This window comes from Dendrobates tinctorius, unplaced genomic scaffold (genome assembly GCF_039654945.1).
Source record: "Dendrobates tinctorius isolate UK_male_01 unplaced genomic scaffold, ASM3965494v1 ptg000082l, whole genome shotgun sequence".
In the NCBI taxonomy this organism is placed as follows: Eukaryota; Metazoa; Chordata; class Amphibia; order Anura; family Dendrobatidae; genus Dendrobates; species Dendrobates tinctorius.
Window position 1 is genome coordinate 23089303 of NW_027361750.1, and position 12950 is coordinate 23102252.

The 12950-nt window shown below is 43.6% G+C and overlaps 1 protein-coding gene across 1 annotated transcript in view; it reads left to right on the forward strand.

The window, feature by feature from the left end:
* The window catches only part of SDR16C5 (short chain dehydrogenase/reductase family 16C member 5), an 86535-nt gene that overhangs the window by 58316 nt on the left and 15269 nt on the right, over nt 1-12950 (forward strand). Inside the window, exon 3 of the mRNA XM_073583972.1 lies at nt 8855-8986. Within this exon, the coding sequence (XP_073440073.1) occupies nt 8855-8986 (132 nt within the window). The remainder of the gene's footprint in view (nt 1-8854; nt 8987-12950) is intronic.

The following is a 12950-nucleotide window of genomic DNA, read 5'->3' on the forward strand; positions in this document are numbered from 1 at the left end:
TTTATAGGGCGGGTCGTTACGGACGCGGCGATACCTAATATGTGTACTTTTATTGTTTTGGGGGTTTTTTTATTTTCAAAATATGAATTTATTGGGGAATATTTTTTTTTTTTTTTTTTTTACTAATTTATTTGGCGATTTTTTTTTTTTTTTTTTTTTTTTTTTTTTTTTTTTTTTTTTTTTTTTTTAAATTATTTTTACACTTTTTTTTATTTTTTTTTTTACTTTATTACATAATCCCAGGTGGGACATCACTGTCCTGTGACAGATCGCTGATCTGTCACATCACAGATCACTGTGACAGATCAACAGTCTGTCACAGGCATTGAAGAAGACTTTCCTCTTGCCTGCGCTTTGCAGGCACTGAGGAAACCAGCTTCCTGCAGGCCCCCGAAGGCCCCCGTCGCCATCTTGGATTCGGGGGCCTGCAGGAAAGGAGCCCCCTGCAGCAGCGCTGCACATTGCGCTGCCGTGGGGGGCTCAGGGAAGCAAGGAGGGAGCCCCCTCCCTGCCGATGCTTCCCTTTAACTCCCGGTACACCGCGATCATGTTTGATCGCGGTGTGCAAGGGGTTAACGTGTCGGGGGCGGTCCGTGACCGCCCCTGACACATTGTGCCGGGTGTCAGCTGTGATAATCAGCTGACACCCGGCCGCGATCAGCGGCGCTCACCACGTGGGCGCCGCTGATCGCGGTAGACGTACTATCCCATCCATGGGCATAGGGGCCCGGGTCCCATGGACGGGATAGTACGTCGGATGTCAGGAAGGGGTTAAAAGACGCACCCCCCGCTTTCCCCAAAAATTTTGGGGAACAAAAGTACGTCTTATAATCTGAAAAATACTGTACATATACAATCCTTGGCAGCTAAGGATGATGCAGCAGGTTAAAAGATGGGATCAAAGTTGCCATTGATAACATGTTATAACTAAAGACTAATGCTATGTGCCCACATTTAGTATTTGCTTTCTGAAATATCTGCAAGGTTTCTGCATCTCTTGGCATCAAAAGCACTGCGTTTTTCTATGTGGTTTTTTTGTGTGTGCATTTAATGGGTCAAAAACAGTGGGCAGCACAGTGGCTCAGTGGCTAGCACTGCAGAGCTGGAATCCTAGGTTCGAATCCCACCAAGGACAACATCTGCAAGAGCTTTGTATGTTCTCCCCGTGTTTGCGTGGGTTTCCTCCAGGTAATCCGATTTCCTCCTACATTCCATCAGGGACGGTGATGATAATGCGTGCAAACTCTAAAGCACTGCAGAATGTTAGCGCTATATAAAAATAAAGATTATTATTATTATTCTATTTAAAACGCACAAAGAATTGACATGCTGAGGATTTAAACCCACAGCAAATCCTGATCACGTGCCAGCCCTTCAGGATTCTCATTGACTTTGCTGGCATAAGGATTCCCTAGCATTTTTGGGTCAATTCTGCAAGGAAAAAAATGCATCAAAAATGCACCGTGTGCACACAGCCTAAGTAACTGAAGACAGAACAACCAGTGCTTTGAATAAAAGGGTGCAGTGTTTTGGTTTTTTTAGGGTTACCAAAACATTACAGATAGTGAAACCACATATTAATAATTTTGATTTAACTATTTAATAAATCCTCAATCTTAATGTATCAGTTCATTAATCCTGTCCACCAAGCATTAGCTGGGCGACTCCCGTCAAATTAACACTGCTACGAGTATACTCTTATCAAGGGCGGGTGGGCATGGCCATACCTCAGTGTTGATCGCTTCAGTCTGACAAGACTGGAACCAGTGAGTCACAGTTTATATAGAGAAACCTTCTTCCCGCCAAAACGGGCATCTGCCAATCAGAGCCCTGTCTCTCAAAACTGACTACACATGTGACCTGACAGCAGATTCTTCTAGAAGGTTTGTACCAAAACCATTTACCCGAAAACAAAAAAGGGGAAGGGAGGGAACGTACCATTTCAAATAAACCACAATAAGCTGATTAATGAATGAAAAGAGAGGGGGTGAACGTGATCCCAAGCGCCCCTTTTACTGATCTGTTTTCCGGGGCTCGCATTCTAGCTTAGATAAAACGATACCCTTTATTGATACATAAATAAGTCACAAGATCTTTATTTCATCCTATATAACATTTACGTTACGGCCGCCTTACATTATCAGGTCTTTTCACTTTGTTAGATATTTTAAAAATTGGGGATCTATTCAGTTTAGTAGTGACTTTGGGGGACTGATATCTAGGGAAAAAAAAACCAAAATGGAAAACCTTTATTTAAAAAAAAAAAAAAAAACACCCCTCACCATATTAAAAACTGCTGCTGGGTCGTTTATTAACCCTTCAGGTGCTTTTCAGTAATTAACGCAAAGTGGACCGGCGGGAAAGACAAAATGTTGTTCTTGCCACTAAAATGTTGCTAGCGTTTTTACAGGCCAGTATAGTTGACGCCGACTCCCAGGCCTTAACTTGGCTTTGTATTACCACAGCAACCATCAGGACCACAGAATCATGATCTCAGGGTGCCGATGGGGGTAAAGAGGAAGCCCCCAAAATCTGCTTACTATCCCGAAGCTGCTGTCACCATTGACAGTAGCATCTAAGGGGTTAAACTGGCATGGCCGGTGCGAATACCGATTGTGGCTGATGCAGCAGGATGCTGACTGCTGCTGCATTTTCATGAGTCGGGGGACGCTGTTCACTTCTATCTCAGGTTGGGGAAACAGATGATTTGGTGGTCACTAAGGGTCCCAGGTCTCAACTGTATCACCTTTATGTAGCCCCTTTTCAAAAGCCTGAAACACAAAGTATTTTTTCTTTTTTGCCCCAAACTGGTTTCTTGTGTTTGTGGCTGCAGTCAGCAGTTCAAGGATTTTTGTTTTTCCCATTTTGCCCATCTTGGAGCAGCAACTTTTGGCTTCACTGCCCCTAAACCCACATACAAAAAATTTTTCAGTGGTTTTCCACTTTCTAAAAAGACCAGAGCTCAAATTATTTGCATACTTGTAAAATGACAAATACAGATAATGCTTGCCCTCCCCAGGTCCAGTTCAGTTCTGGCACTCCGCCACTGCTCAGGTGTCTATGTATTGGCTGCAGCAGTTACAACTACAGCGCACATCATGGTTGTAGTTGATCGGAGATCGGCAGCTAATGTTGTCCACATCAGCAAATGGGCACCGCACCACTGCAGCCAATACAAGAGGCAATAGAGACGGCGCTGCACCGCGGTAGGGTGAGCTCTATTTGTTGTTTGCAAGCATAGGGGCAAAAGTTTATTTATTTTTTCAAGGTGGAAAATACTTTTAAATATATCGGTATGAAATATAATAATAAAAAAACAAAACCATAATGATATATTATTGGTAGCTCCATCAAATCAGCAGTAGACAAATAGGCTGTTGCATTTCACCACTTGGTCGCCCTTCTATTATAGGCATCCGAAAACTCTTTAAAGGATTAAGAACAAAAAAAACTTTAAGGTTATGTTCACATTCAGCATTTTTGACGCTGAATGTCCGGTCTGTTAGGTATGATGAGATCCAGGATAGGGCCAAGTCTGTGATGCCGAGGGATGAGAGGGTCTGTAATAATAGGGAATGGTCCACTGTGTCAAAGGCAGCCGACAGGTCCAGGAGGAGGAGGACAGAGTAGTGTCGCTTGCTCTTGGCGGTTAAGAGGTCATTGGTGACCTTAGTAAGGGCAGTTTCAGTGGAGTGGTGTGACCGGAAGCCAGATTGTAAGCGGTCGAAGAGGGAGCAAGAAGAGAGATGAGAGGACAGTTCAAGGTAGACGTGTTGTTCCAGTAGCTTGGAGGCGTAGGGGAGAAGTGATATAGGGCGATAGCTAGATACAGAGGATGGGTCAAGAGAGGGCTTTTTGAGGATAGGTGTGATGGAGGCATGTTTAAAGCTTGAGGGGAAAACACCAGTTGTTAGTGATAGGTTGAAGAGATGGGTTACGGTTGGGATGAAGACTGTGGTGAGGTTTGGTATGAAGTGGGATGGGATCGGGTCGAGTGCACAGGTGGTGAGATGTGATCTTGAGAGTAGAGTGGAGAGTCGATCTTCTGTAATGGTGGGGAAGTTGGTTTTGAAGGTGGAGGGCTGGGAAGTCGGGAGGAAGGGATCTGGGGGTTGTTGACCAAAACTTTCTCTGATATCAATCTGCTTGAAAAATGAGGCAAAGTCTTCAGCTGAGATGAGTGGGGAGGGAGGAGGTGCTGGGGGGCGGAGGAGAGAATTGAAGGTGTTGAATAACTGTTTAGGGTTGTGAGACAGGGAGGATATGAGAGATGAGAAGTAGGTTTGTTTAGCTGTGGCGAGTGTGGTCTTGAAAGTAGTGAGGGACTGTTTGAATGCGATGAAGAGCTCGTTGGAGTGGGATCTTTTCCATTTGCGCTCAGCAGCCATGGAAACTCGCCTCAGCTCTTTGGTCAGGCTGGTGTGCCAGGGCTGTCTGTTGATTTTGTGAGCTTTGGTATGTGTAAGTGGGGCAGCGGATTCCAAAGCTACAGCTATTGTGGTGTTATATAGAGCGGCAGCGTCATCCACATTGTGTAAGGAACTTATATCTGTGAGAGGGAGAAGGGATTCAGAGAATGAGTGTAGGTCAAGGTGTTTAAGATTTCTGCGAGGGTGTGAAAGTTTGTGGGGTGGGGATTGTAGACATGGAGTGAAGAGGGAAGAGAATGTGAGAAGGTTGTGGTCAGAGAGAGGAAGAGGTGAGTTAGAGAGGTTAGATAGGGAGCAGAGGCGGGTTAAGATGAGGTCCAGTGTGTGGCCATCTTTGTGGGTGGCTGTAGAAGACCATTGAGTGAGGCCGAAGGAGGAAGTGAGAGATAGGACTTTAGTGGCAGCTGAGAGGGAAGTGTCAATGGGGATGTTGAAGTCGCCCATGATGATAGTAGGGATGTCCGCGGAAAGGAAATGAAGTAGCCAGGTGGTGAAGTGGTCAAAGAAGGTGGTGGCTGGCCCTGGGGGGCGGTAGATGACAGCCAGTTGGAGGTTGGAGGGGGAGTAGATGCGCACAGAGTGCACCTCAAAGGAAGGGTGGGTAACAGAGGGTGGCAGTGGGATTGGGGTGAAGGAGCAGGTATCTGACAGGAGAAAACCAACTCCTCCGCCATGTTTGCTGCTGGGGCGGGGGGTGTGAGAAAGGTGGAAGCCACCATATGAAAGTGCAGCAGGAGAGGCTGTGTCAGAAGGGGTGAGCCAGGTTTCGGTGATGGCGAGGAAGGAAAGTTTGGTAGTAACAAAAAGATCATGGATGTAGGAAAGCTTGTTGCAAACAGAGCGAGCGTTCCACAGAGCTCCTGTTAGTGGGACTGTGGAAGCGGGGTCCGGGTGAATGGGAATAAGGTTGTAGAGGTTACGGAAGGTTGTGATAGAGCGTGGATGGGAGGTAGAAATGACTGTGGGAATGTGGTGAGGAGGACCAGGATTTGGGGAGATATCACCATCAGTGAGAAGGAGCAGAGAAAGTGGGAGCAGGAGAGGGAATGAGGGGGCTGTCTGTGTTTGGAGACAGAGGATTGTATGGTAAGGAACAGTTCTGAGGCGGAGGTGAGGTGGATGGGGAGGATTGAAGAAGAGATGAACAGTTCCTTACTAGGAGTAGGGATTAGGGGAATTAGCAGAAAGTGAAGGATTATAGGGGTGAAAACAAACAGAAACATTGTTTACAGTGACTGTGTACAGTTACCTTCAGTTCCCTTCTGGTTCAATTCTGGTTTTAATTCTTAAATTAATCTTCACACTTCTAGAACACACTTATAGAAATCACACTGCAGACTGAAGTGAAATACACAATAGATATATAGCGCACAACAAAGCCATCAAATGTAGTGCAATATTGCAATTTAGGAAATAATTCCACAAGAGAGACAATATATATCCGCCCATACATATATAAGATATATAATGGAGCAAAAAATGGTCCAAAATGTATTTAGTACCTGTAAATAGATAGAAGACAAACGGGTCCTAAATGCTGACTGGATATATTTTCAATAGTGACCTATAGGAGTCACCTACTATGAAACAGAAAAAAAAAAAGAAAAAATGTGTGTGTGTGTACATATATATATATATGTGTGTGTGTGTGTGTGTGTGTATGTATATATATATATATATATATACATATACATATACATACAGTGGGGCAAAAAAGTATTTAGTCAGTCAGCAATAGTGCAAGTTCCACCACTTAAAAAGATGAGAGGCGTCTGTAATTTACATCATAGGTAGACCTCAACTATGGGAGACAAACTGAGAAAAAAAAATCCAGAAAATCACATTGTCTGTTTTTTTTTCATTTTATTTGCATATTATGGTGGAAAATAAGTATTTGGTCAGAAACAAAATTTCATCTCAATACTTTGTGATATATCCTTTGTTGGCAATGACAGAGGTCAAACGTTTTCTGTAAGTCTTCACAAGGTTGCCACACACTGTTGTTGGTATGTTGGCCCATTCCTCCATGCAGATCTCCTCTAGAGCAGTGATGTTTTTGGCTTTTCGCTTGGCAACACGGACTTTCAACTCCCTCCAAAGGTTTTCTATAGGGTTGAGATCTGGAGACTGGCTAGGCCACTCCAGGACCTTGAAATGCTTCTTACGAAGCCACTCCTTCGTTGCCCTGGCGGTGTGCTTTGGATCATTGTCATGTTGAAAGACCCAGACACGTTTCATCATCAATGCCCTTGCTGATGGAAGGAGGTTTGCACTCAAAATCTCACGATACATGGCCCCATTCATTCTTTCATGTACCCGGATCAGTCGTCCTGGCCCCTTTGCAGAGAAACAGCCCCAAAGCATGATGTTTCCACCACCATGCTTTACAGTAGGTATGGTGTTTGATGGATGCAACTCAGTATTCTTTTTCCTCCAAACACGACAAGTTGTGTTTCTACCAAACAGTTCCAGTTTGGTTTCATCAGACCATAGGACATTCTCCCAAAACTCCTCTGGATCATCCAAATGCTCTCTAGCAAACTTCAGACGGGCCCGGACATGTACAGGCTTAAGCAGTGGGACACGTCTGGCACTGCAGGATCTGAGTCCATGGTGGCGTAGTGTGTTACTTATGGTAGGCCTTGTTACATTGGTCCCAGCTCTCTGCAGTTCATTCACTAGGTCCCCCCGCGTGGTTCTGGGATTTTTGCTCACCGTTCTTGTGATCATTCTGACCCCAAGGGGTGGGATTTTGCGTGGAGCACCAGATCGAGGGAGATTATCAGTGGTCTTGTATGTCTTCCATTTTCTAATTATTGCTCCCACAGTTGATTTCTTCACTCCAAGCTGGTTGGCTATGGCAGATTCAGTCTTCCCAGCCTGGTGCAGGGCTACAATTTTGTTTCTGGTGTCCTTTGACAGCTCTTTGGTCTTCACCATAGTGGAGTTTGGAGTCAGACTGTTTGAGGGTGTGCACAGGTGTCTTTTTATACTGATAACAAGTTTAAACTGGTGCCATTACTACAGGTAATGAGTGGAGGAAAGAGGAGACTCTTAAAGAAGTTGTTACAGGTCTGTGAGAGCCAGAAATCTTGATTGCTTGTTTCTGACCAAATACTTATTTTCCACCATAATATGCAAATAAAATGAAAAAAAACAGACAATGTGATTTTCTGGATTTTTTTTTCTCAGTTTGTCTCCCATAGTTGAGGTCTACCTATGATGTAAATTACAGACGCCTCTCATCTTTTTAAGTGGTGGAACTTGCACTATTGCTGACTGACTAAATACTTTTTTGCCCCACTGTATATATATATATGTGTCATAAAAAACTAGACAAAAAAGGTCAAATAATGTCTCCCAGAAACAACGTACCTATTATGTGAGTACATATCCAGACCGTCAGAGGAAAGTACAGGTACTAAATACATTTTGGACCATTTTTTGCTCCATTATATATCTTATATATGTATGGGCGGATATATATTGTCTCTCTTGTGGAATTATTTCCTAAATTGCAATATTGCACTACATTTGATGGCTTTGTTGTGCGCTATATATCTATTGTGTATAATATATTTGATTATGACACTGAAGTTTATTATATGGACCTTTTATTTTCCATTTTTTATTTTTTGTTTGTATAAGAGTGTTTGCATGTATCTGGAGAAAAAATTGTTTATCATTGCAGATAAATCCTTGATAAAGGCCTGCGAGCCGAAACGTTGGATAATTTTATCTGTACTATATTTATCATTTTTTGGTCCGCTGAAATTTTGAATAAAAATTATAAGCAGCTACGTGCATTTATTCCTTGAAATTTATATGAGTGTGCCGAGGTTATTTTTTCTATCAGTATTTAATTTTTTACCTCAGAGCACCTACTTTATTGTGGTGAGCAACCCCATTACCTATACTAACACTTCTTACAGTCATCATTATTTTGCTTTTTACTAGATATTGCTGTTCTGTTCCCATTTGATTAGCATTAATTCTTTAGATTTTTGCCATATGATCACGTTATCTTGTCCTGTTCCTGTCATCAAACACCAATGTGCTCCAAAAATGCAGCGTAAATGGATGTTGGTGGCTTAACGCCACCGATGCGGGATTGTATGCCCTCCTTCATCTGCATTAGTGAGCAATGAACGTAATAAGTGTGACTTTCCCTTCAGTCTTTTAGAATATAACGGGGATGTCGACTTTTTCTTTCTTCTTACAGGATTTTTTTTTTCTATCCGCCAAGAAAAAAAAAAAGTAATGGTCAACCCCTTTTTACAGACTTTTTGAAGGGAGACAGTGATTTATAGAGATATAATATGTGACTTTCATGGCCGTCACTTTTGCCTTCAGAGGTGGACCTTAGTTTACACTCGCTATTACATAGTGTGGTATAATCAGTGTTTCTTTTCTCTCTCCATCAGGTGAAAAAGGAGGTTGGAGATATCACAATCTTAATTAATAACGCAGGCATTGTGACTGGAAAGAAGTTTATCGATTCTCCTGATGCCCTCGTGGAGAAAACCATGCAAGTGAACACAATGGCACATTTCTGGGTAACTTTGATTTCAAAATTGTACAAGCAAAAAAGCTGTAATATAGCGGCGCTAGTATAAGTGCTCTGAATCAGCTACAAGTAGGTTCCTCTACCACATATGATAATTTAAAATTCCAGAAGGAAAAAAGTCTGATTACCAGGTAGATGTTAAGGAATAAAGATCAACAGTTGGTACCGTGATAAGTGCTTCCAAGAGTTAATGTGAAAAAGCTCATACAGTAATATAAGATGGAAATATGACAGTTTGTGTCCCCAGGGTGTGTGAATGAAAGCTATATTACCTGTGGTATAAGCCTGTTAGAGGTTTACTAGGAGGTCGAGATGAAATGTGGCCGTGGAGGCCCAAATGGATGGCAGAGGAGGCTTAGCGGCTGGCGGCCTGGGCTGTCGCTTCAAAAAAATAGTCCTCAGGAGCGCTGTCCCGGCCGGTGACAGACGCTCGGTAGATCGCGTCCGGAGGTACCTGTGTATCCAACGGGGTACTTCCAGGACCTGCGTGACGCATTCAGGCACATGACTCCCGCAGTCACGTGGTGCCAGTAAGAGTACGGGATGAGCAAAGGACCAAAAAAAACAACGTGTTTCAGGATTCCTATGGATTCCTTCATCAGGGTAGCTTTCATTCATACACCCTGGGGAACACATAAACTGTCATATTTCCATCTTTTATTACTGTATGAGCTTTTTCACATTACCTCTTGGAAGCACTTATCACGGTACCAACTGTTGATATTTATTCCTTAGCATTTACCTGTGCATGTACAGCTGTAACCTGCAATATAAACACCATAGAACTTTTTCCACAAGCAGAAATTTTCTACATATGCAGGTCCTCTATTAAAAGCGGTCCTCTTTTTGTTTGGGATATACTTCTATGTACCCTGACTCATAACTTTGATTTTAGCATCAAAGTGTTTTGTAAAGCTGTGTATATGACATAGCTATAACTTTTAATATGTATTTTTAGTCTAATATTTTCAAGGATAATCCCGTCTTGGTTCTCCTCTACCTCTCTAACCGCTCATTCACTATATCTTGTGCTAGCTCCTCTTCCCCTTACAGTTGGGGTTCCTCAGGGTTCAGTCCCAAGCCTCCTCCTTTTCTAACCTACTGTATATACTGCCACTTATTGGACACACCATCAGTAGATTCAATTATCAGTACGATCTCTTTACTGATGACATCCACTTATACACATCGTCTCCTGACATCACCCCTCCATTACTACAAAATACTAGTGATTTGTCTATCCGCCATCTCTAACATCACATCCTTTCTGTATCTCGTTCAAGAGAATCAGGTCCTTTATGCTAATCATACTCTGCTCTAATTCTGTCAGTTTGTAATTTATCCATGGTCTCTGAGCATACCTCAGACTGCTCTCGGATGGCATCCGAGTGCAGTCTAATGTGTCACTTGCACCCATAGACTTGTATTCGAATATCTGAGCCTCTCGCATCATGCTGCTATTGTTTTCTAATGCCGAATCGGCATGACAAAATTGCAGATCTGCACTGCCCCATAATATAACATTGGGCCGAGTGCTATCCAATAAAATCTGATGCAACTCTGCCATGTTATACAGCCCGTGAGCATACCGTAAAACTGAGTCTGTCAAAAACTGAACTCCCCGTGTTTCCTTCCTTTACTAGTTTATCTAAACCCAATATTGCCATTTCCATCTGTGGTTCTAGCATTAAGGCCCCGTTACACATAACGATGTCCCAGCGATCCCACCAACGATCCGACATGGATGGGATCGCTGGGACATCGTTAGGCTGATCGCTGGTGAGCTGTCACATAGACAGCCCCTCCAGCGATCAGGACCAGCGAGCAAGCTGGTTTCTAATGTAAACATCGGGTGTCCAGGAGCCACGCCTCCTGGATACCCCATGTTTACATTAGAAACTAGCTTGCTTGCTGGTCCTGATCGCTGGTCTCTTGCTGCCACACGCGATGCGTGCTGGCCAGCAGTAGACCAGCGATCAAAAAATGGCCCAGGCCGATCGAGAACGATCTGCGATACCCGGCAGGGGGGCCGGTCACTGATCCCCGTCACACACAGCGATCTCGCTGGCGAAATCGCTGTGGCGTCACAAAATCAGCGATCTCACTAGCAAGATCGCTGTCTGTGACGGGGCCTTTATTCCCCAGTAGAACGCCCACTGTCTTGGGGTCATATTTGATTCAGATCTTTCTTTCACTCGCTCGCTCATGTCACCTCCACCTCTGAAACATCTTTAGAATTTGATCTTTTCTTATATTTGATTCTGCAATAACTTAGGCTTCTTTCACACATCAGGTTTTTTCCGACAGGCAGGATCCGGCTATTTTTAGAAAAACCGGATCTGGCGTAAATTGTGGAAAACTGATGAAATGGATCAGTTTTTATGCTGGATCCATCTAGGCTCACTGGCATTGTTTATATCTGTTTCCTGGGGGCTGGCCAATTGGATCTGAGCATGCTCAGACTTAAAAAACTGGATCCGGTGTCCGGATCCGTCTTTTTCTGGATCCGGCACATTCCAGCGCCCATAGACTTGCATTGTAGCAAAAAGCTGGAAGTGCCGGATCCGGCGCTGTCCGGTTTTTCGCCGCAGACAAAAAACATTACTAGAGACATTTTTTTCAGACGCTGGAATGAAACATTTAGCCGGATCCGGCGAAAACTGGAAGAAACGGAAGGCCATGCGGCACGATCCAGCGCTAATGCAATTTAATGAGAGAAAACCGGATCCGGTGGCAGCTTTCGCCAGATCTGTTTTTTTAACAAATAGCCGGATCCTGCCTGTTGGAAAAAACTTGATGTGTGAAAGTAACCTTACTGTTGCTCTTATTCATTCTCATCTGGACTATAGCAACTCTCTACTAATTGGTCTCCCTCTTGCTAAAACCTCCCCACTCCCAAACAATTCCAGATTCAGCAGCCAGGATCATATTCCTTTCTAACCGCTACAACGATGTCTACACTTTGTGCCAGTCATTGCATTGGTTGCCCATCCGCTACAGAATACAATTATAAACTTATCACTCTCACCCACAAAGCTCTCCATGGTTCAGCACTGTCTTACATCTCCTCCCTCATCTCTACCACCCTACCCACGCTCCCCATTCTGCTAATGTCCTAAGGCTAACATCCTCCATAATCTAAACCTCCCACTACCGTCTCCAAGACTTCTCTAGAATTGCGCCACTTCTCTGGCATGCACTACCCACCTAGGACAATTCTATTCCCAATACTCACAGTTTTGAGCGTCCCCTAAAAAAAAACACATTTCTTTAGACTGCCCTAACACCTCACTTATGTAACTATTTAATTTTTGCCTTTCCAAAATTGTCTTCCAAATCTGTTCCCTCTTGGAATCTGTTCCCTCACCCTCCATGCACTTTGTAGCATGCTGTCTGTAGTTTTACACATTCTGGCTTATGACCGGTACATGCAGCATTATTTGAATATCCATTTTAACATATTGATGGCCAGACTGTACAATGCAAGCACTTTTTACCTCTTGTGTCTTCCTTATTCCTCATAGATTGTAAGCTGGCGTGCAGGGCCCTCACTGCTTCTGGTATTTGTTGAATTACATGTCACTCTGTCATGTCTTTCTTGTCTGTACAAGTCCCCCTCTGAAATGTAAAGTGTGGAATATGTTGGCGTTATAGAGATAAAAATTATTACAAGTGTTATCCTGATTTAGGAAACATGACTAGTCTATTCCATACATTTGTGGCATCATTGTCCCCGGGGGGGGGGATCTGTGGTATGGCAGCTCAACTCTACAATACCATCTATATATAATTACCTCGTAATGTCTTCACATCCTGTTCCGACCAGATCACAGAATTCCAAGCGGTGGAAGTTCACCGACCGCCATATTGGGACACCATCGCACCACACACACACACACACTATACTCCATATGCAGCCTCTTGCGCGGTACCACCAGCGGAACACCATTGCG